This window comes from Triticum urartu, chromosome 7, assembly GCF_003073215.2.
Source record: "Triticum urartu cultivar G1812 chromosome 7, Tu2.1, whole genome shotgun sequence".
Taxonomy (NCBI): Eukaryota; Viridiplantae; Streptophyta; class Magnoliopsida; order Poales; family Poaceae; genus Triticum; species Triticum urartu.
This window is the reverse complement of record NC_053028.1, coordinates 687,265,510-687,290,983: the sequence shown is the minus strand read 5'-3', so window position 1 is coordinate 687,290,983 and position 25,474 is coordinate 687,265,510. Positions and strand designations below refer to the sequence as shown.

General features: G+C 43.6%; 1 protein-coding gene across 1 annotated transcript; it reads left to right on the top strand.

Annotated features, from left to right (window-relative positions):
* Window positions 1-15,356: 15,356 nt before the first annotated feature.
* Window positions 15,357-21,913, top strand: LOC125519418. The gene is made up of 4 exons (XM_048684231.1): window positions 15,357-16,433; window positions 16,646-16,840; window positions 16,938-17,220; window positions 21,762-21,913. Exons 1-4 carry the CDS (start codon window positions 15,429-15,431, stop codon window positions 21,911-21,913), a joined length of 1,635 nt encoding a protein of 544 aa, XP_048540188.1. The 5' UTR covers window positions 15,357-15,428.
* Window positions 21,914-25,474: the final 3,561 nt, after the last annotated feature.

Here is a 25,474-nt window from a genome sequence, read left to right as displayed (position 1 = left end):
CTGGTGCGCCATTAGTAGTTCTAACTACGAATGGCGCACTCTGCCCGGATGCGCCATTAGTATGTTTGAAAAAATGCAAAAAAAAACATTTTGTTACTAGTGGCGCATCGTGTGCCTGGTGCGCCATTAGTGTCTTCAACACTAATGGCGCATCTCCACATGGTGCGCCATTAGTATATAGTAGTGGCGCACCACTTCTCTGGTGCGTCATTAGTGTCAATTCCATCTATAGCCCTTTTCCTAGTAGTGTTGAATCCGCCCCGCACCGGTTTATAAGCTCGGCTGCCTCATCCCACTTGAATTCCTCTAGTCGTATGCATCCTGGCCCAACATGCTAGTTGGATTTCTAGTCGTATGCAGGCCGTGGTGGCCTTGTAGGCGGCATTTTTTAAAAAAAAATTGTATTTGTTTTATGCTTTAGGTAGTTTTTAGGTTATTTTGCTTTAGGTAGTTTTTAGGTTATTTTAAATGTTTGTTTTAATCAAAAATAGATTTTGTTATTTTAGTTTGCTATTGAAGTTTCTAACAGAAAAATTCTTTATGAAAATTCGTTTTGCTATCAATTTTTTGAACAAGAAATACTTTGATAATTTAATTTGCATAAATTTTATAAAAAATTAGTTTCAAAAATACTAGAGGTTTATAAAATCTTTTTAGTTTATTACTTTTGCTATTAGAGTTTTATAAAAGCTTTTAAGAGTATTATAGTTTTTTTTAGTTGATCATAACAGAATATTGTAATTGATTATTTTTAGTTCATTCTTTTTGCTATTATAGTTTCATAAAATTTTCTAGTTCATTTTTTCTATTAGTTCATTCTTTAAGCTAAATGACCCTGAAACTGAAAAGCATTTGAAATGAACTTTAGAAAGGTTGAAAGTTGGCATGGTATCATCATTTCACCCACATAGCATGTGCTAAAAAGTTGGGAGGGTTACGGCAAAAGCTGGATGCACTTCATGTACAAAACGGACAATCTCTTTCAAAGTATCACGGTTTCAGATGAAAACTCATGTGTTACAAATGGATTTCATTTTTTGGAACTTATTTGAACTCCTGACTTTTTGTTTGTTCAAAATGAACCATTCAAACCCACATCATCAATTTTCAACCCTTTCTAACTTCATTTGGTATTTTTCATGCATTTACTGATTTTTAAGCTAAATGACCCTGAAATTGAAAAGCACTTCAAATGAATTCTGAAGAGGTTTAAAGTTGGCATGGTATCATAATTTCACCCACATAGCATGTGCTAAAATGTTGAGAAGTTTATGGCAAAAGCTGGATGCACTTCTTGTACAAAATGGATAATCTCTTTGGAAGTATCAGGGTTTCGGAAGAAAACTCATCTGTTACAAAGGGATTTCATTTTTTTGAACTTATTTGAACTCCAGACTTTTTGTGTGTTCAAAATGCATCATTCAAAGCCACATCGTCAATTTTGAACCCTTTCTGACTTCAATTGCTTTTTTCAAGCATTGACTGATTTTTTTAAGCTAAATGGCCCTGAAATAGAAAAGCACTACAAATGAACTCTGAAAAGGTTGAAAGTTGGCATGGTATCATAATTTCATCCACATAGCATGTGCTAAAAAAGTTGAGAGGGTTACGGCAAAAGCTGGATGCACTTTGTGTACAAAATGGACAATCTCTTTCGAGTATCGGGGTTTCATACGGAAACTCATCTGTTACAAAGGGATTTCATTTTTTTAACTTATTTGAACTCCAGAATTTTGTGTGTTCAAAATGCACCATTCAAAGCCACATCATCAATTTTGAACCCTTTCTCACTTCATCTGGTATTGTTCATGCATTTACTGATTTTTTAAGCTAAATGACCCTGAAATTGAAAAGCACTACAAATGAAGCCTGAAACGGTTGAAAGTTGGCATGGTATCATCATTTCACCCACATAGCATGTGCTAAAAAGTTCAGAGGGTTACAGTAAAAAATGGATGCACTTTGTGTACAAAACGAACAATCTCTTTTAAAGTACCAGGGTTTCATACGGAAACTCATCTTTTACAAAAGGCATTTCATTTCTTCACATCCAACTGCAGTGATATTCTAGATCAAAGGCATCATCATAATAGTTGTGGAGAGATAGTATTCACTTTTTCTTCTCTTGTGTCCTTTGCTTATTGCGCCAGATAATCTTCATCGTTTAATAGGGTGCTTGGGTCAGCCTTGACTTTGAAGGGAGGAATTTCATGAAACTTTTCATAATCTTTCGACATATATGTCTTGCCTCCAATCCCATGATGTCTCTTTTTCCTGAAAGAAGTATGTGGCGCTTTGGCTCATCGTATGATGTATTCACTTTCTTATCTTTTCTTTTTCTTGGTTTGGTAGACATGTCCTTCACATAGAAAACCTGTGCCACATTATTGGCTCAGACAAATGGTTCGTCTGTGTACCCAAGATTGTTTAGATCCACTGTTGCCATTTCGTACAGTGGGTCTACCTGCACCCCGCCTCCTGACAGATTGACCCATTTGCACTGAAATAAAGGGACCTTAAAATCATGTCTGTAGTCAAGTTCCCATATGTCCACTATGTAACCATAATATGTGTCATTTCCCCTCTTGGTTGCTGTATCAAAGCGGACACTGCTGTTTTGGTTGGTGCTCTTTTGATATTGGGCGATCGTGTAAAATGTATTCTCATTTATCTCGTACCCTTTGTAAGTCAATACAGTCGAAGATGGTCCCTTGGCCAATGAGTAGAGCTCATCAGAAACAGTGTTGTCACCCATGAGACGTGTTTGCAACCAATTGCCGAAAGTCCTGATGTGTTCACATGTTATCCACTCGTCACACTACTCCAGGTGTTTGGAGTGCAGAATGTTCTTGTGTTCATCGGCATACACGGTCAGCAAGGTAGAGTTCTGTAGAACTATGTAGTGTGCTTGAGACCAAGAATACTAGTCCCTACATATTATTGAGTCCCCTCCTAGCGTGCCTTTTCCAGTCAGCCTCCCCTCATATCGCGATTGAGGGAGACCAATCTTCTTAAGGTCAGGAATGAAGTAAACACAAAACCCAATGACATCCTCTGTTTGATCGCCCATGGAGATGTTTCCTTCTGGCCTAGCGTGGTTACAGACATATTTCTTTAGGACTCCCATGAACATCTCAAAGTGGAACATATTGTGTAGAAATACAGGGCCAAGAATGACAATCTCATAGACTAGATGAACTAGGACGTGCGTCATGATATTAAAGAAGTATGGTGGGAACACTAGCTCAAAACTGACAAGACATTGCGCCACATCAGTCCTTAACCTTGGTAGGATTTCTGGATCGATCACCTTCTGAGAGATTGCATTTAGGAATGCACATAGCTTCACAATGGCTAATCGAACGTTTTCTGGTAGAAGCCCCCTCAATGCAACCGAAAGCACTTGCGTCATAATCACGTGGCAGTCATGAGACTTTAGATTCTAGAACTTTCCCTGGCATATTTATTATTCCCTTTATATTCAACAAGAAGCCAGACGGGACCTTCATACTAAGCAGGCATTCAAAGAAGATTTCCTTCTATTCTTTGGTAAGAGTGTAGCTGGCAGGACCTTCATACTGCTTTGGAGGCATGCCGTCTTTTTCGTGCACATGTTGCTGGTTCTCCCGTGCCTCTGGTGTATCTTTTTTCTTCCCATACACGCCTAAGAAGCCTGGCAGGTTCACGCAAAGATTCTTCGTCACGTGCATCACATCGATTGAAGAGCGGACCTCTAGGTCTCTCTAGTAGGTAGGTCCCAAAATATAGATTTCTTCTTCCACATGGGTGCACGTCCCTTAGTGTCATTCGGAAAAGATAGTCCATCGGGACCCTTTCCAAAGATTACTTGTAAATCATGACCATAGCAAGTATGTGATCACCGGTACGGATGGCGGGCTTCTTCTGGTGATCTGCCTCGCCTTTGAAATTCTTGCCTTTCTTTCGACATTGATGGTTGGTCGGAAGAAATCGACGATGCCCCAGGTACACATTTTCCTGCATTTCTCCAGGTATATACTTTCGGTGTCATCTAAACAGTGCTGCATGTGTGGTATCCCTTGTTTGTCTGCCCTGAAAGGTTACTGAGAGCAGGACAATCATTGATGGTTACAAACAACAACGCATGCAGGTCAACTTCCTGATGTATGTGCTCATCCCACACACGTACACTGTTTCCATTCCACAGCTGTAAAAGTTCTTCAACTAATGGCCTTAGGTACACATCAATGTCGTTGCCGGGTTGCTTAGGGCCTTGGATGAGAAATGGAATCATAATGAACTTCTGCTTCATGCACAACCAAGGAGGAAGGTTATACATACATAGAGTCACGGGCCAGGTGTTGTGATTGCTGCTCTGCTCACTAAAAGGATTAATGCCATCTGCGCTTAAACCAAACCATACGTTCCTTGTGTCACCTGCAAAGTCCTTCCAGTACCTTCTCTCAATTTTTCTCCACTTCGACCCATCAGCGGGTGCTCTCAACTTCCCGTCTTTCTTACGGTCCTCTCTGTGCCATCACACCAACTTGACCTGCTCTTTGTTTCTGAACAGACGTTTCAACTGTGGTATTATAGGAGCATACCATATCACCTTGGCAGGAACCCTCTTCTTGGAGCGCTCGCCGTCAACATCACCGGGGTCATCTCATTTGATCTTATCCCGCAATGCACCGCATACCGGGCATGCGTTCAAATCCTCGTATGCACCGTGGTAGAGGATGCAGTCATTAGGGCATGCATGTATCTTATGCACCTCCAATCCTAGAGGCCATACAACCTTCTTTGCTGCGTACGTACTATCGGGCAATTCGTTATCCTTTGGCAGCTTCTTATTTAATATTTTGAGTAGCTTCTCAAATCCTTTGTTAGGTACACCATTCTATGCCTTCCACTACAGCTACCGAGTTTTGTGTTGCCATCTTCGCAATTGGGGTACAACCCTTTTTTGTGATCCTCTAACACATGATCGAACTTCAGCTTCTCCTTTTCACTTTCGCACTGTCTCTTTGCATCACAATGACCCGGCGAAGATCATCATCGGGCACATCGTCTGGTTCCTCTTGATCTTCAGCTTCCCCATTGCAGCATCACCGTACTCAGGGGGCACGTAGTTGTCATCATCCTCTTCTTCTTTGATGTCTTCCATCATAACCCCTCTTTCTTTGTGCTTGGTTCAAACACTATAGTGTGGCATGAAACCCTTATAAAGCAGGTGGGTGTGAAGGGTTTTCGAGTCAGAGTAAGACCTCGTATTCCAACAGCTAGGGCATGGACAACACATAAAACCATTCTTCTTGTTTGCCTCAGCCACTACGAGAAAATTATGCACGCCCTCAATGTACTCGGAGGTGCGTGTGTTACCGTACATCCATTGCTGGTTCATCTGCGTGCATTATATATAATTAAATGTGTCAAAAAGCATTACAGAACATCATGAATAGATAAGTGATCAAATTAATAGAAGTTCATCATCACATTAAAACCAAAGTACATACATAGTTCTCATTGAACAACATATAGCTCTCAAGAGCATATAATTAAACCATACATTGAAACTATGTAAACCATTTCAATGCAACAACAAATGTGATCATAATCGCAACTAAGGTAACAATTGATACAACGGCATAATGATATCAAGCCTCGGTATGAATTGCATATTTTCTAATCTTTCTAATCTTCAAGCGCATTGCATCCATCTTGATCTTCTGAACACAGACGACATCCGCAACATGCAACTCCAATATCATCTTCTCCTCCTCATTTTTTTTCAATTTTTCCGTCAAGTAATTGTTTTCTTCTTCAACTAAATTTAACCTCTCGACAATAGGGTCGGTTGGAATTTCTGGTTCACATACCTCCTAGATAAAAAAATATGTCATGTTGGTCGGCATAATTGTCATAAACACTAAATGAACCAAATAGTTATAAAAGATAATATATACCACATCCGAATCATAGATAGGACGAAGGAATAATAAAAGTAAGAAAATTACACAAGTATCTATCTAAATCATGCAAGTAAGAACTTTTTCTTTTATAAAGAAGATAAGATCAAGAGGGTCACCACGGTGGTGCCGGCGACGAGATCGGCGCGGGCGATCGACGGCGGTGAGGACGGGGACGGGACAGGGAGGACCGCCAAACCTAGACAAATCTCGAGAAAAATGGAGCTTGGAAAAGGAGCTTCGAGAGAAGAAAGCTTAAGTGTGGCTTGGGCATTTCATCGAACACCTCATATGCATAGGAGGTGAGCTAGAGCACCACAAAGCTCTCCCACGGTTGGCCAGAAAAACAGAGCAGTGGAGTGCTCTGCCCGTGGGTGAGGGGTATATATAGGCATTTCATTGGTCCCAGTTCATGGCTGTAACCGGGACTATATGACCCCCTTTGGTCCCGGTTTCCAACCCATTAGTCCTGTTTCAGTCACGAACTGGGATCCATGGGGCCATATGTCCCGGTTCATGAGGCCAGGCCGGCCCCTGGCCCGGCTGGCCCCTGGCCTCATGACTAATGGGTTTGCCCGGCCTGGACCAAAGCCCTGTTTTCTACTAGTGTACTCGCGCAGAGTCGACCGCCTTGACGCAGCTGCACTGGCCAACACACCTCTGCAGCTTCATGCCATGGTCTGAACCGGGGAGCCCGTCTTCTTCATCGTCAACTGGCCGCATGTCTGCCACGACCCTCACATCCATGCCGCCGCGCCACGACCAATCTACAGAACGGAGCTGCTGGTAATTAGTCCCATGTAAAGGTCCTACTGATTAATCATGGTAGCTGATTGCTTGCTTCTTGGGCGTACAGCATGTTCGTCTCCTCTCTCTTGCTTTTTATCCCAGTATGCAAGATTTTAACATGATCTCATGGGCACTGGTTTTGTGGTGTACAGAAGGCCATGCAAAAAGTAAATTTGCAGTGGAACAGATAGGGCAGATACATGAGATCGTGTGTGCCAGAGTTTCGACGTGCATGGAAAGTTTCAGTAAGGAATTTTGGAGAAGCTAATTCTGCAGTTTGAAGTACTGTCAATTCAATTTCATTGGTCTCACGAAAACAACAGAGGTCCCAACGTCATCTGGCTCCATGTTGCGCTAAGAAAACCCTCCTTTCTTCTTCGTTTCTAACTAAATTTGGATAGATTTGTGTAGCATCTGTTATCTGAACAGATTTGTGTTGTACATTATGTATTATCTGAAAATATTTGAAAGACTTTTTTGGCCGATGGATATGGTGGCAGCCGTCTTAGCCGATGGATATGGTGGATCGCATGGTTGTTGTGGCGAGCAGCTGCCTCATTGTGTGCATGGGAGACGTGCTGCAGGGAGGCTGCCTGGAGAAGAGTGGTTGCAGGTCCGCGTCGCTTGGAGCAGCAGCCGATGGATCACCGGTCAGAAGAGTAGCAGCAACGCCGGTTCATTTTTCTCAATTTGATTTGTGTTTTCTACTGATTTATTTATTGGCTTGATCGTGATATTAACAAGGTGCTAGCATGCCGTGTGCGTCTTCTTTTCTTAGTTTACAATGTAATCTTTACATACAATTGAAGGCTAATAAGCAAACTTGATCTACATAGTACTGTAGCATTCAGTCAGTTCCATATACATAATGAACAAGAATTATTTGTAGCGAAACAACAATTGTTGTAGGGTTACTACCATAGTTATTACTAGCCCTAATAATTACTCCCTTCATCCCTTGATATAAGATCCTTTTGCAAACTAACATAGTTTGCAAAACCGTCTGATATTGTGGGACGGATGGAGTATTACACATACCTACAATAAGAGAGCGGAAGCCTCCTGGTGCATGTAAGGGTTTGTTTCTCTCCCATTGCAACGCACGGGCGCACTTCCTAGTATGTTATAATAGATGCATCATATCTTGTTTTTATATCGATTAATTATATGCCATGCCTTTTTTTTAGCAAAAGTAGCTACATAGAATCGATCGGTAATATTTTGGATTGATGATCGATAGCTAGCTAGTATTGTAATTCTTTGTTATGCTAATAAAAATGTAAATATGCATGCATAATTAACATTGTTCAAATATTTGTATACATATATAACTTTCCGTTTGTAGTGCTAATTACATGTACTTTACGTGTTTTTATGTATATAATTAATAATGATATCTTATTAATTCATTTGTATAGTTTCTTAACATATGGACGACAGTAGGGGATTGGTGGAACAGGCTCATTGCGGCGTTAGCATTAGGCAACACTGATCAGTGGGCCAAGATGAAGGAGATCGCTTCCTGGTATGACAGCTACAAGACCATGATTTTCAGTCGAAGCGCGAGCTCTTGTGTACCACGCAGTACCAGCAAGACTGGATCAGGGCCGCGTATGGTTGTGATACTTAGGTCAGTGCCATGGAGATCCTCCTATGGTGTATGAGTGAGACGCGTGGATGGGATTTCAATCTGTCACACAAGTATGAAGACTACTGCTCTGTTATACCCGCCGATGAGCTCCTGGATGTGAAGTACACTAAACCGAGTGTAACACTTGGCTTATACTTCGTCATGATTAAAATGCAATTTGTCGAGTATGTTTCATACCCGACTTCATTTATTTTTCCTGTAGTGTTGCCTCTATCCATGTCCTCACCAAATCTTTGCCTGCGATTAGTTTTTATGAGATACACATGAAGCCAGGCTGGCTAAGCAAATAACTGATTCCTATGGAATCTCGTATCCGAGTCCTTCTATAGTGCAACTACAATTGACGTACACAAAGGTCGGCCGGTCTGCGCAAAGGATTTCATGGGGCTGATCCATGTATAGAGGATTTAATGGATGACGGAGAAAATCATGAAGGGCAAAAAAAACATTTTTTCTCACTTATATGTGGCATTGCGGGTAATTTTTATCAACTCAGAGAAACACACTACATACATTAAATCTCAACCATCAATTCATATGGATGACATTAAATTAACGGATATAAAAGGATGACAGAGGCAGAACTAAGAAATCTTCCTCCTTTTAATATTAGGTATAAATGTAGATATAGATATAGATAGATATAGATATAGATATAGATATAGATGTATATTAAATTGTTAAGTCATGTGTGTTGAGCTACGAGTGTTGAACCTATTGAACTGTTAGTATTGAAGTGGTAAGTCGTGTGTACTAATGGTTGATGGATGAATGAACTAATTGATGATGATCTAGACTGTTTGAACGAACTAATTGATGATGATCTGGACTATTGATGAATGATGCACTTATCATGATTGATGACTGATACATTTGGCATGATGATCTTGTGTGTTGATTAATGATGCATTTGGCATGATGATCTTGCTTGTTGATGAATGATGAGTGATTAATTATGCATTTGGCATATGGTTAGGGTAAATCCAAAACCCTTCGGCATTTTTTGTCGTCAATGATGACAAATATTGTTAGGGTAAAGCCTAAACCGTTTGGCATTGGTCGTCGTCCATGATGACAAATATGGTTAGGGTAAATCCAAAACCATTTATCATTTCTTGTCATCGACCAAGACAAGTTGGTTAGTGTAAAGCCTAAAGCCTTTGGCATTTGTCCTCATCGACAACGACAAATATGGTTAGGATAAATCCTAAACCCTTTGGCAATAAGGTGAAGTATGAACTAAAGTACATAGTGCCAAAAATTGTTAGGGTGTTTTTACGGATAAAATTACAAATTGCCTTATCAAAAGTTAAGTGTTGCATGTACATGGATTTACAACTAGATTTTCTAGCAATGCAAACACTAGTGAGAAAAATGTGGATTAAAAAAATAAGTGTTGCGTGTAGGTAATCCAAAGTATGTGGTATTAATCCAACTGGATCTTGCATAGAGAATAAAAGAGAGAGGCCGATCACATGAGGGAACGGGTATGCTCATCAATAAGGTTCCTGGACGACCGTCTACCACCATATAGCCTCGCGGGTGGCGTGCTCTAGGCAATTCGACAGGGATGATAGTGTGTGTGTGTGTGTGTGTGTGTGTGTGTGTGTGTGTGTGTGTGTGCGTGTGTGTGTGTGTGCGTGCGCGCGCGCGCGTGTGTGTGTGTGTGTGTGTGTTGGGGGGCGCCTCCATGCTGTGTGTGTGTAGGGGGGCGCCTCCGTGCCAAACTCTGGATTTGATTCCTCCCTCCCGGATGATATGCTACTTCCGCCAACTCTTATGGTGGACAGAGGCATCTACTCCCGCGCTCTGACCCGGTGCCACTTCTGGCCCATGGACCGCCGCATTCAACCCCGATCTATGGAGTGAAGTGGCTTTCTACACAGGAAGGAGCACTACTAGGGAAAACCTTATACACAGAATCTTAGCAGCAGCGCGGCATAAAAACAGGCACTGCTGCTAAGTAGTAGCAGCGCGGCTACGGAAAGCTCGCTACTGGTGCAAACTTAGCAGTAGCGCGTGACGCTTAAACCGCGCTGCTACAAAAATCCACCGACAGTACACAATGACATAAGTTTACCAGTAGCGCGGCGCCAAGGAGCGCGCTGCTGCTAATGCCATAGTAGCAGCGCGCTTTTTTGTCACCTCGCTGCTGCTAATTTTGAAATTGTGCACAGGGTGGGCCCGTTTAGCAGTAGCGCGTGACAGGAAAGCACGCTGTTGCTACGCTCTTAGCAGCAGCGCGCTTTCTCTCCCACGCTACTGCTAAGACGCAGCACCCACCACCTTTTCCACTTCCCCTCCCCATCTCCTCTCCTCCCTTTCCCCTACCTCCCACATCCTCTCTCTCTCTCACTCTTCTTCTTCCTCAATACTTCTCCCCCCATTACTCTCCCTCTTCTACCTACCTTTCTCTCTCTTCATTACTCCTAGCTATAACTACACCATCTCCATTAATTCATCTCCTTTCTCTTTTTCCTCCCTCCTCCACTAGTTGAAGTTGTCTCCTCCCAAATTAGCTAGCTTGGTAGATGTAGCATTTAGTTAAGTGACCTATTTTCCCCCTAACTAGATCTTTCTTTCTCAAGAAGAGCTTTGTGCACTTTTGACCTCCCTACATCATCATCTCCACCGTGTGCTCGATCTCGAGATAGAGATGTGATTAATATTTCATGCTTTTGCAAAATGGAAATATATGTTCCTATTTTGTATACACACTTAATTAGCCATTATTATGCATGGGTCCAATGATGTAATATATATATGTTCCTATTTTGTATACACACTTAGCCATTATTATGCAAGGGTCCAATGATGTAATATATATGTTCCTATTATGCTGAGGAAAAGAAAAAGGGAAACTGGTTATAGCAGTAGCGCTTTAGTGAAAAAGAGCTACAGCTAGTCAAGGTAGCAGTAGCGGTTTCTGCAGAAAATCACTATAGCTGCTCGTAATAGTAGTAGCGCGTTTCGTGTAAACGCGCTACTGCTACGTCCACTTAACCCAAAATTCCCCCTCTCCCTGCTTCATCCCGCCTCTTTTCCCCCAAATCCCCACTCTCTCTTTCCCGGCCCCGTCGCACCGCCCGCCCGCCCCCGACCTCGGCGCGCTCGCCCCCGACCCCGGCGCGCTCGCCCCCGACCCAACCCAGGCGCGCTCGCCCCCGGCGCCGGCGCTCGGCCCCGACCCATCGGCCCTCGCCTCCCTCTTCTGCTTCCTCCCCTCCCAACCTCAGCTGTCGTCGGGCCTGCCTCCTCGCCCTACACCCTCTGTAAACCCCCCCTCTCTCTCTCTGCTAGCTAGGGTTAATTTACTTAGGTTTTAGTTATGTTAATTAGGTTATCTATTTAGTTATGAATTTAGATAGGTTTCAAAATTTGCTGAATTTATATGCAAATTTGAACTGGACATGTGATATGTGGATATGTCATGTTTTGGACATGTCATGTTTTGGTAAATGATCCGAGTTGCCTATGTTACGCCGGAATGTTGATTCATTTCCGTTCCGGTGAATTTTAGGCGCTCGATATGTCCATTTTTTAGCAAAGGTCATGCTGAAATTTCCCGTGAATAAAGGCATGATTTGTGCTACATAGTTGGCGTATCGAGTGCTGGCACATAGATTTCTTTTTTTATCTCATTTCTCATTTATTCATACTTTTAGAAATAAATGAGGACACTTAATCATAGGGAACATGTCGAACAATGAAGAAACTGGGCCTTCTGACCAAGATGCTGACGAGATGGATTATGAGGGTGAACAAGACTACCTCGACTTTTTGACTGCTAAGCAAGGTTTGCAGGTCCGCCTCGATGATGGTACTGACGCCGACACCGACACCGACGGCGCCGGCACCGATGGCGGCGCCGAGACCGGTGGGGAAGGTACCGCCGGGGAAGATACCGGAGCTGATGCCGGTACCGAAAAGAGGCATAAGAAGCAGAGGATACGAAAACCTAACAAACTAGGGATTGGACGACTTGTGATAACAAAGATGGCACCTGGCAAGTTTGAGCCGTTAGAGCCGGAAGAACCTCACAAGTGCTATGGGAACCAAGTAGGATGCATCCTACGGGAATGCGCGAGCATCAATGACGATGACTTGTGGAGTAAAGAACATTTGACGCAGTTGCTCCTAACGAAGTTGCACAAGAGATTCAAGTTCCCCGATCGGGATGATAACATAGAACAACCGTGGGATGATCCGAAGATGAAAAAGATTAACAATCACGCTATGGGCATGTTCAGCAATGATTTGACCTCCTGCAAATCGAGGGTGAAACGAGCTATTGAGGCTGAGGAACCCCTGTCCAAGATTCTGGAGGAAAATCCGACACTTACGGAAGAGGAGTTCGAAAAGTTCAAGGACACTTGCGCTACCGAGGACGCCAAGGCTAAGGCTGCGAAATTCAAGAGCCTTCAGCAAAGGAACACGGGGAAGCATCGCCCCGGAAGCCGTGGCTACCTCGGTAAAAGGCCCATATGGGATAAGGAGGGCGCGGAACGTGAAGCCGCGGGTCTCCCAGACCCCTTCGCGAAGTTCACCAACCCCTTGGAGCATGACTTCATCAGGGCCCGCTACAAGTGGGACAAGGAGAAAAAGGTTTTTTACACGGACAAGATCACGAGGAAATTGATTAGACTACTGGAGAAGCAACACCAGCTTGCAGCCGAAAACCCTACTTCTCCGATGAGGCCCAAGTGGGACACCCCTCTCAACCGGGCCTTGAACGAACTTATGGGACTCCCTTTGGGCCAGCGGCCGCAATATGGTTGTGTGCACGGCGCTGGAGATGGCGCCACGTGGAAGGTGTTTTACAACGAGGGCCCGGAGGCCAAGAAGCAGAAAAAGAAGTTTAGTCAGGCGGACATCGACGCGAAGGTGAAGCTTGCGGTCGAGAAAAAAGCAGCTGAGGATGCGAAAAAAGCAGCCGAGGACAAATATGAGTTGTTACAGCAGGCAGTCAATGCAGCTGTAACTGCCTGCAGAAATGATTTCGCTACTAACTTGGTTCCAGTTATCTTCAACTGGACGAAGGAAAATCTAGACAAGACGGTACATGATTTCCCGTTGCCTAGTTTCAACAGGAGCAACTCCATGAACAACAACATCATCGCACCATCACTTGCCCACACAACCGGGCCTCCTCTCGCAGCCACTCCCGCTCATAGGAGCCCGTCCTCAGTCTCTGGCACGCTTGGTGGGCCTTCGTCTTTGGCTGAGCTCGACGCCATCACGGTAATTACATGTCGCACCACCATATATATATATATATATATATATATATATATATATATATATATATATATATAATATTCCATTTTTGTTGCCTTTCGGATGTTCTACGCCACAGTCCCTGCCGAACTTGCGTAACGCTACTTTGTTAGTTTGCGTACGATGACCTGCGTACCTCTAGTTAATTAATTTGCATACTGTATGTTGCATCTAGTTGCTAACCCTTTCTTTTTCGGTGTTCTCTAGTATATTTTTTTGCCTATATATGATTGTACATCCTCTTCATGAACATGCATCTCTAACAGGTACCTAGTTTCTTGATGGCGAGATGGAACTGCTATGTCGTGTACAAAGGGAAGGTTCCGGGGGTGTACAACGAGTGGCATGAGTGTCAGGCGCAAGTGAATGGGTTCTCGGACGCCAGCCAGAAAGGCTTCAAAAGCAGACAAGAAGGAGAAGCTAGTTACTTGAGGTTCACGCTAGCGCGAGAGAGGACTCGTAACCGACATCTCATGTACTGCATAGTTCCGCTCTCACTCATAGTGATAGCTCTTCTCGCGTATACCTTTGTTTAGATGGATGACGTTGTAGTTGCAAGTATTCGAGACTTGCATGTATCGCTATTTTCGAGATGATGACAAGATACCACTTTGTGTTGGATGATTATTATGACCAGACTATTTGTATGTATATGCTATGATTATATTTGTGGTGTCGCAGGCATTTGTATGTGTATCATGATGACATTTGTATGTGCTAAAGATTCTTCTATAAAGCCTGTTCAAATACAAAACAAATATGCCGAAAAAAACAAAAACTACTAAAATTAGCAGTAGCGAGTGGAGAAAAGTTAGCAGCAGCATGGTTGTAGCAGTAGCGCGCACAGGGGAAGCGCGCTATAGCTATTAGCAGCAGCGAGGTTCCTTTAAGCGCGCTGCTGCAACACTTGTGTAGCAGTAGCGCGGGTGGACCAGCGCTACTGCTATACGTTAGCTGTAGCGCCTTATTAGTAGCGCCGGCCCCCGCGCTACTAAAAGGCTGAAAACCCGCGCTGCTGCTAGGCTTTTCCCTTGTAGTGCGAGATACATGTTGCCTGGTCACACTTCTGTCAGGGCATTTTTGCCATTACACGAAGTGGAGGTAGTTTTGTCAATTTCATCGGCGCAGGGGGTACAAACTAAAAAAAAACCGGTATGGCTCTCCCAGGTTTTCACCAAAAGCGTAGATATTTGGTCGGTTGCTCGGGAACGTTCGCGCCAATGCGAGATCTTCACGCCAACGCGCGAACGTTTGCGCGGGAGTCAAGTCGTATCTCTGTTACTCCCTCCGTCACGGTTTAGAAGGCACAGTTAAATTTGCGTGCATTTTCATAATAGACAAGGTTTAGGGCGCATTGCATTTATTTCTAATAGCTAATTAGTACTCTGATATACTACTATTTCTATATGCATGCGTAGTGTAAATGCTATTTTTTAGCCCATCACACAACCAATAGATAACCACCTAGGTCCCAGAGAATTTCTAAGCGCGCCTTCTAAACCGTGACGGAGGTAGTAGTTTGAATGAAGAGGGTTAGCCTTCATTTATTATCTAAAGCCTCCGATGAGAATGTTTTGCACCTGAAAATGTTATATTGGAATTCGACATTATTTGGGAAATGCTGGGCTGAAAAGAAAAGGTGTATATAATAAAGATGGTCGGCTGAAAAGCTGGGTGGGGACCCAAACACACCGGGGTTTCAGTTCCAAAAGGGGGGAAAACCGTGGGCTTTGGTTGTGCTTGGCGAAGCTGCCTTCCCTTCCATGGAGTCAAGATCCGGGCGTCGTCCCCTCCGTTCATCCGCGCAGATTGGTGGTGCTGCTCCCGTGGAGCTGAGCCCCGGGCGTCGCCTGCGTTTTGCGCAGCCACAGCTCTGTAGTACAAGCGGCGGCGGCGGCGAACCGGATCGCATCAGCTCCCTCCCGCAGGAGCTCCTCCTCCTCATAATCGCCGTCATGGGATGCGCTGCCACGGCCGCGCGCACCAGCGTCCTCTCCCGCCGGTGGCGCGATCTCTGGACGCATCTCCGCCAGATCGTCTTCCACAACCTCGCGCCGTCGATTGCAGCGGCGGTCCGCCGTGTCCGTGGCCCCCCGGCCGCGGTCTCCCTCCTGGAAGTCCGCATCCCCAACGCCAGCAGGCATCCCTGGCCCGTCGGCGCCACGGCCAGCAGGCTGCTCCGCGATGCCGTGCGACTGCAGCCGGAGGAGATCGTCCTCAGCTTCCCGTGGAGCGTCGAATCTGAAGGCGGGCCGAACCTCGTGCGGCTGCCGTGCTTCCGGCGGACCAAATCCCTGATGCTGGAAAGGCTTCTCTTCTACTGCCCCGACGGCGAGTTCACCGCACTCCGGACGCTGTCCATCTCCTACGGCCTGGGCGGCCTCCACAGCTTGCTCCCCCGATGCCCGCACCTCCGCGTGCTCAGCCTCAAGTTTGTCAACGATGGCTACGGACTTGTCCAGAATGGGTTCATCTCACTCCACTTGCCATCGCTGCAGCAACTTTTCCTTGAAACCCGCATACTACACACAGATGCAGTCGACATCGTCGCCCCTCTGCTGAAGCGACTGACGGTGTCTGTAGGCGCTTACAAGGTGGTCAGCGGCATCTCCATCTCGGCGCCAATGCTGGACAAGGTGTCGTGGGAGTGGCGGTACTTTGAGGCCGGGAGCATTCTCCAGTTTGGGCCTTGGAGACTCCACAGGTTGTGGATACACACAGGAGAGAGGCAGGGACAGGTTCCTTCGCTCCACATTCATGCATCCCATGTATGTAATGTATCCTATCCACACTCCACTCAAGCTCAGTTTACTCAATTTATTATCGGAACTAGCAAGCGTGCGTGCAGACTCAAAAAAGAGAAGTATATATATGTTTACATACGAAATCTTACCAAGCTAATGACCACCTGATGTTTTGAATTTTCGTGATAATTTCTAGCAAATCTCTCTTTTTTCTGATCCTGTCAATGTTTTTTCAGAGCTGGTTTATTTCCGATGAAGACAACTTTGCGCACAAGTTAGAGAAGCACATGGTTGCTGCTGATTTCTCCCTTTTGGAGCTACGTCTCCTAAAAGCCGGACATGTTTTTGGAGCACTGGTGTTTCATCTCCTCGGGATTACTCGTATTTCGAGAGGTCTACAGAGGCTTAAGATCGTCCTAGAGAGATCGATGGTAATTATTCTTACATGTTCCCCTGCCTGTTTCATATCATTTCTCTGTTTTACACTGTGTAATTAAGTAGTAGTTTAAATTTTATTTTTGGTTTTAGCTGAAAGGGAAATGCCCGCCACGCTGTCCATGTGAACCCACAAACTGGAGATCTCAAACTATCTCCTTGACTGCTCTCGAGCAAGTGGAAATCAATGGCTTCCAAGGACAGGAACATGAGTTTGATTTACTGGAATTAATACTCAAATGTGCGCCAGTGCTTAAAAAAATGATACTGCATCTGTCACAGGAGGCCACATCTAATAATAGTGCAAGCGCAAAAATATATGACATCTGGAGCAGGGCCTATTCTTCAGTGGAATGCTATGTTTATGAGAGGTCTGGTGAGTATTTATTCAGCATCCATAATTAGCATGCTCTTTTATATATATATGAGAGCTCTCAAAACCTAAGCTTTCATTGCTTTTCATGTTTAGGGTGGTTACGTTGAAATGTGGTACTGACGTCCCAATTAGAGTTTAATTATGCATGTATCCCGGTTATTAGCTAATTTAATATGCTATATTTTATCCGAATTTGTGTGCCCACACCCTCGTTTTTATAGAAATATAAGCTGGATATATACTTGCGTTGGTGATAACAAAAATTAATATTTTTTGTGTGGCCTTTCCTTACCTTATTTGCCTTTTTGCATTCTTCTGTTTACCGTGCCCTTCGGTTTTGTGTCTTTATTCAAATTTATAGGCTATATATATGGCTGAACTGGTATCTGCTGATTTTATTGGCCATCCAATTTTGCACAAGTTATTTAGTTCCAGTGAGATTCTGTTTAGCATGTACTGTGGTATTTGTTCCTGCTGTCAGCATGTATTGTATTTTATTTGTCAGCATGTATTTTATTTTATTTGCCAGTGACAACAATCATTACACAAATAGCAACTATACAATTCCCGTGGAGCATGTATTTTATTTTATTTGTCAGCATGTATTTTATTTGTCAGCATGTATTTTATTTACGGTGCGATACTTACTGGAGCTAGGTTTCAATCTGTCTCCTTTGCAGGGTTAATGCATCGCAACCATATTTATCTGTTGACATGATTCCCGTCCTTACATTTGTGAATTCTAGTCGATGAACATCATCCTTTTCCCATTCGGAAAAATCAATTACCTAGTCTCAAGACTTTGTTTGGTTGCTTGGACTGAACTAATCAAGTGCATGTTGTATTGCCAGTGTATTGTAGCTCTTTATAGGGAGCTCAGTTAAATGCTGATTGGTTTCTATGCACTCAACCTGTGATTATTATGTTAAACCTGCGGTTTCAATTGCCCTTTGTTCTATTTCATTTTGCCAAAATACCAGCGACGTCCCGTTTGGGGCAGACGCCACTAATTATCTACACCTGTAAGGCTTTTCCTACTAGTGTAACCTCTGCTATTGTCATATCTACTACCATCCACATATCCATCTAACGCCATGTGTGATCTAATCGCCGCCACTTGTCACTCATTAACCATCTACCACCATGTGTGATCTCATCACTGCCGCTTGTCGCTACGGTCGACCTTGCGCTCATCGCCACCTCTGTTACCCCCTTTCGTCGATGCCTCTTGATGACACACCAGACAGCATGCCCCAAGCTGAGAGAATGAGCACAAGCTTCCTAAGTTCTTCCCATTGAGAAAATCAGGCACCTTATGTGTATACAACTCATGTCTTACAAAATACAAAAGGAACAAAAGGGGGAATGTTGGCCGAACCTCGCATTTTCTAAAGAGTAATGTTGGTCCACTAGTATATTGCATCCCACCTGCCATTAGAAGAATAGCTAGAACCCTAGTACGAAATTCTAGGGTATTGCACTCCATCGGAGTTGTGATCTGGCAGTCGATGGAGGTTAATTAGCTTAGGGCCTCGCTGGAGTTCCACCCAGAGCCAGATAGCGCAGGCAACAAAGTAGACAACCTTAGTCCCCCCCCCCCCCCCCCCCCCCCCCCCCCCCCCCCCCGCGACGACCTACTACTCCTTGTTCTTTCTTTCATCGGATGTGCCACTACCATCGTGTGCACCAGTGTCATGTCCCGCTAGTGGCACGCCAGCCTCTGATTCGGTCTCCGCCAGATCATCTTTCACGGTGGCAGCTTCGACTCCCTCAAATTGGCACTCGGTCTTGTCCTTCCCATGGTCTCGTCCTCGAGATATGTGCCCCACGTACTAGGATAAACTGATAAAGTTTGTGTTCCAGCCAAATCCTAGAAGCCTTCAGACATTGCAGAAAGGGGTGGGCAGTATCTTTCAAGGTACATGCATCTTCCATTTTATATTGGGGTTGTGTCTTGGTAAATCTAATGGTTAACAAAATTGTTGAGAAGGAAAGTCAAACCTTTCAGCCTCACTAAACAAGCATAATTTTGCTAGGAAAAAGAGTCAAGTGTCTAGACCGAATAGATTGTCTACAAAATATAAAACAAAAATTGTGAGGCATCAGTTTTGGAATCAAATAGAGAATGAAAACTATAAGCTCCTCCATAAATTACCATGGTCCTATTGAAATATGATCTATACATGTCCGCCACCAAAGAAGTGCATGTTGTCAAAGGCCAAAGTGGTAGCTGAGCCGTTCACAAACCCACACACCACCAGTATAAGGTCTTCCTAGTGCAAGCATGTCGTTTGCACGATAGTCGTCAGCACCAATTAAGGTGGGCCATGGAGGTGGACATGAGGTCGGGCCCTCCAACATTGAGGAAGCCATTCAAGTCGCCTAGAAGAAACTAGGTTTGTCGCGGGAGCAATGAGGTGTGGTGGAGGACGACATGAACTCTAGGGTTTAGGAAGGTACTCAAGGCTGCCAACAGGAAAGAGGGTGTCGCATGGAAAATCGTATAATAATGACCCTCTACCCAATGGAATTCACAAAACAACACTTCTATGGCGAGATCGGCAAAACTGCCCCTGGCGGAAGTGCAATCAAGTGACACAGATCTCCTCCCACCATAGCCAATGGCGGATAGTACATCCCGCGATAGCCTTTGGCGGAAGCAACCTACTGCATTGGCTTGTTGTGGAAGTGAGTGCGCCAAGGGATGCGCGCGCTCAAAACTCTTTTTGTCTTTCTATGATAGGGGGTGGCACAAGGCCAGACTAACTAGATTCCTTATGATGTGTTTACTCTCGGATATCTTATGTCATCTACAGGTTTGCGGCGGTCATAGACGCTATTAGCCTACCACTCTTTGTTTTCCATAATTATGTTCACATTTATTTCAAGTACTGGTAAATAGGATACATAACGAGATACCATAACTCAAATTAAGATACATACGAATGTTGCAATTAACATATATAACTAAAATTCAGATCAAACCATATTCTCAAAACTACAACTAAATTATACTGAGTCCAAAGGGACAATTTCCCTTTCCTATCGTCACCTTCTTTGGTTGCATTTGCATAGTCTGCCCCCTGTCTCCCCCTTCCTATGCTTGTCCACCTCACGAGCCTCCTTCTCATGATGTTCCACCTCCTTTATGCAACATGCATCTTCCTCATTTTTCTTGATTAGCTCAAGCATATGAAACTCAGCTGCTCTGAACTATATCTTTCATCTCCCTCTCTTGCTTGGCTTTTGCTAGCACCGCCTCCTTTTACTGGTGCTCGTCCTTATACAAGATTTCCCACACACGATCCCTATCAAGATTCTTGCACAAATAACACAAAAAATGGCATGGTTTGTAAAAAAATAACAAAAACGAAAACTTGTCTTGACATTGTCATTGCCGTTAAAACTTAATGGTGGCTTGTTGTACTTGGAATTTGGTCGGGGGGCATGGATATAATTGGCACACATGAAAAATAACATACCCAGCCAATTCAAATTGTATATGGATGCTAACCCACATATGTAGAGGATCATTTGTAGATATTTGGATAAGTAGAGTGTGGACCCAATGAGGAGCAGAAGAAATTGGTTGACAAAAAGGAATCACTATAAAAGGTGCAAAGACTATTTGTATGTTTGTTTGATTAAGAGAATAAATGAGAGAATGTAAAATGCAAAGTCCAGCATGTGGCCCAATTCTTAGTTGTGCTAAGAACAAGCTAGTGACATTACTTATATGGAAACAATCATTCTTGAGGACCACAAGATGTTTTCACCTAGTCCATTGATATTCACTTTCATTTCTTGATACGTGTTGTGTGGTGGACCATGAACTTATATACTATTCTTACTTACACAGAATTCATACCTTTGATTATACCCTCCATGCGAGAATCTGCAAATACAAGAGAATAATGAAGATAACATCTAACCATAGCATTAAACTTTTGGCTCTCCGGTTACTCCTTATGAAATAATTCACAAAGTTAGAACACAATAATATTTGTCACTCCAGCCATCCATCCTAAGCAAATTTATCACATGATGCTCTCCTCTAGGCCAATAAAGGTGAAGTGATATGCAATCGAGGTTCGCACATCACCACTAGAGAATTAAAACACAACATAATATCATACACTGAAATTTACTCAATTTCACATGGTTACTAGCAACAAGGTTTCTCCCAAGTCCTAAATAATATAAAGGACTACTCATAATATAACATAGGAATCATGATCAGTTGTGTAATGACATGAATAACAATCTTGCAATGTCTTTACCAACAAACACTAAGAACCAACTACTCAACATCAATTAACAACAGGTCATTATCACAACAAATAATTTGGGATAATTGGTCATAGATTGAAAGCTAGGTTTGGAGATGAATGATGATAGATAGGGTGCTAGCAAAGATGATGATGTTGATGATGATCCCCAAGATGAATGGCGTGTTGGTGATGTTGATGGCTTCTATTTCATTTATAGTTACATTATTATTTATAATGAAAATATCCTGCTTGTTATTAACTTTCTTTTAGATTTTTTTGGACCAAGTACCCCCAACATGTACTTCTCTAAGAGCTCATGCTTCAAGTTCTACTGCAACAATAACTCCTCCTCCAAGACCCATAAGATCATCTTCTGCTCCAAGAGCTACTACTACAACCAGTGCGAGAACACCATATTCTGATCCAAGAGTTGCTAGAACTGGTTCATTAAGAGGTGTTTGTGTTGGACCTACATAGAAGAGGATCTGTGAGAAGACATCAAGGATGGTGGAGTATTTGATAGCTGGGGGAAATAATTGATGTGTTGCTGAATGAAATATTAAGTCATGTTTGCTGAAGTTTGAGTGTCTGTTGAATTGTTAGGTAATGTCCATTGAACTTTGAGTGTTGAACCTGTTGAACATTTAGTGTTGAATTGCTAAGTCATGTGTACTGATGATGGATGGATGAATGAACTACTTAATGACGATCTAGATTGTTGATGAATGATGCATTTGTCAGTATGATCTTTCTTATTTATGAATGATGCGTTTATCATTATGATCTTGCTTGTTGATGAATGATGCATTTGGCATGATGATCTTGTTTGTTGATGAAGGATGATATGCATTTGGAATATGGTTAGGGTAAAGCCAAAATAGATTGACATTTATTGTCGTCGATGATGATGAATATGGTTAGAGTAAAGCCTAAACCTTTTGGCATTTGACATTGTCGAAGAGGACAAATATGGTTAGGGTAAATCCAAAACCCTTTGGCATTTTTCATCGTCAATGTAGACAAATATAGTTAGGATTAAACCCTACACCCTTTGGCATTTGTTACCGTCGACAACATCAAATATGGTTAGGGTAAATCCTAAGCCCTTTGGCACTTGGTGTAGTCAACAACGAAAAATATGGTTCGGGTAAAGCCTAAACTGTTTGGCTCCTCATGTCGTTGATCACAACAAATATGGCTAGGGTAAAGCCTAAACCCTTTGGCATTTGTACCTGCATCCTGGGGGCCGTTGTGAGAGAGAGTGACCTCCATGCCATCCATCTCTAGGTGGAGTTCCGCGGGAGCCTCTCGGGGACTCTCTGCACTATCCGATCTGCCTGGACAACACGCACCACGGGACCCGCCTCGGGGGTCCATGACAGGTGACCTGCCACGGGATCTGCATATCATCATGCGGCATTGCGTCACACCCGTGTGTGGGGGATCTCGCACGCTGTCCCGCATGCGTCCATCCGGACCGACCTGTCATTGACCTCGACCCGCACTTGGTTGGTTTGATAGCGACAAGAAGATCTCGCATGTTGTCCCGTGCGTGACGACCATCCAGACTCACCTGGCGGTGTCCTTACCCCACAACGGGCTAGTTTGGTGGCAACAAGCGAGACTGGCGTGGCGCACGCCTGCGCCGCCCCGCTTGTGGGGGTGGGCGGGATCTGTGTCGCGCCAGCCAGCCAACGGGGATGTGGGGCTAGCCAGACATGACCATTAGCCCCGCCCAGGTATGCACTGGTAGCACGTCAGTTCCGATACCCTAGTGCATCGGCACTGCGTGAACCCGTATGTCCTGGAGGGTTGTCCGGATGGTATGGCTACATTCCCAGGCCTATCGAATTCGCGCGGGCGGCCAGCCACATTGCATGTGTTCATGTGGGTTGACTACACTGCTTGTCCGGGCAGGGGTGTGTTATGTCGGTTTGTCGTGGGCCACGGGTTCGTAGGTTTGTTGTGCTATATATGGGGCACCATTCTTATTCACTAGTGCAGAAACGGTCTATAGCACCGGTTCGTAAGGCCCTTTAGTGCCGGTTTTGTAACCAGCACTAAAGGGTGGGGAAGGTCCCCCCTTTAGTACCGGTTTAGCATGAACCGCCGCTAAAGGGCCACCATGTGGCACGAGCCACGCTAGGGGCGGGGAGACCTTTAGTACCGGTTGGTAACACCAACCAGTACTAAAATGTTTGAGGAGTTTTGGGTTCATGATTTCTTTTTTCCTTTAATTTTGTGTTTTCCTTTTAATTGTTTGTCATTTGCTGGTATTTTACGATACTACATATTGTACACGTTATGCATATATATAAATAGAATTTCTCATAGAACCGATCATATATATCATCGAATGTCACGCACGTCCGTATAATTCACGCATACGCATGTATATATATACAATTTGGTATATACAATTTCTCCTACATATATATGGAGGCATTACTGCTTTAGCGGCGGTGGTGGCGGTAGCGGGTAATGGTATTCTTCTTTGGGATCAATGACCTGGTCGAGCAAAAATCCCGCTATTTCCTCTTGAATTGCCGCTATGCGATCCGTTGGTAGGATCTTATCCTGCACCTCATTTATCTTTAAAGAAGGACATCAATATGCATGTATTAGTCGTTGTGTGATTAGATATCGATAGTGATGTAAAATTGTGAATAGTGTTCTGGCAAACGTACCCATAGCTGTCTAGCATCTTTGGTCCTTTCGGACGCCATCATGCGAATGTTCTCGCAAATATAGTATGCACATAAATCAGTCCCAGGCGCCTGCTTCATGGCCTTTACGAGAATAGAATTCAATCAGATAATAATTAATCAAGCATGATAATTAATGGTATTGAAACTAGAATTAAAGAGATGAGCTAGCTAGCTAGCTAGTACTACTTAATTACTTACCTTGGGTCGAAACCAATACAACTCTTTTTTCCATTCGCCTGGAACTGTTTGGATGTACTTTGTCCAAGCCCTGCCCGCCGGCAAAGAAAATGAATAAAGGAGTTATTAATTAGTTGATATCGGGAAATGATGAACTAAAGAGGCCGACATAAAGTTCAATAATGATTGAAATTACCTGTTGACTATCCCCTTCGCGATTGAGTAGTCAGTAGGTCTTTTAAGTAGTCTAGTACTTCAACTGTTCCTTCTTCAACTTGAATGATTAACAAGATCCAGTGGTACCTGCATGCACATACGTCTGCATGTTTAAATTAAGCGGGCATGTGCATAACACTCATCAACTACCCTAAACCCTATACACTTATTAACATCTATCTAGTAAGCAAAAACAGAATTTGCAGTACAAGACAGTGTGACTCACTGGAAGTTGTAAGGTAGTAGTATATCTCGATTGGTATTGAGGCGCTTCAAGAACTCTAGCATGTTATTCTCTACTTCTTGTTTATACCATTCATAGCTCCATGTCTCTTCATTAATGGTATTTGGGTCAATGAACCCAATGCCATAGCGTCCAGCTTTTTTCATTTCATACCTCTTCATCATGTACATAATACCACAGAAAAGAATATAGTGAGGATAATTACAAGTAATGATCAACGAGAGCACTACAACTAACATGAGACTTAAATTACATAAAGAAATCACTTACAGACAATAGCAACTGGCGATAGATTTGTCGAGTGCGTCTTCATTGAATAACTGAAATAGTTCTGAATACTCAACAGACAGAGCTAGCTGATGGAAGTAATGATCTTCCTTGGCTTTCACCATGAGGGACTCTCGATTGGTAGTCTTGGTAATTTTCATTTACCATTGATGCAATTCATACATTCTAGTTGAGAGCTTCTTGACCTCCTCAGGCTTGACCAGAGGTTCGCTGCGGACATATTTCCGTTTTAGCTCCTCCTCTTTAAAAGTTTCCATGGGCTCCAAGCCTAGGAGTTGTTCTACGGTGCATCCGATCTCTTTATCCTGCCTTATATGGTCGTCGGTTATTACCAGCTGATCGGTGCCAGT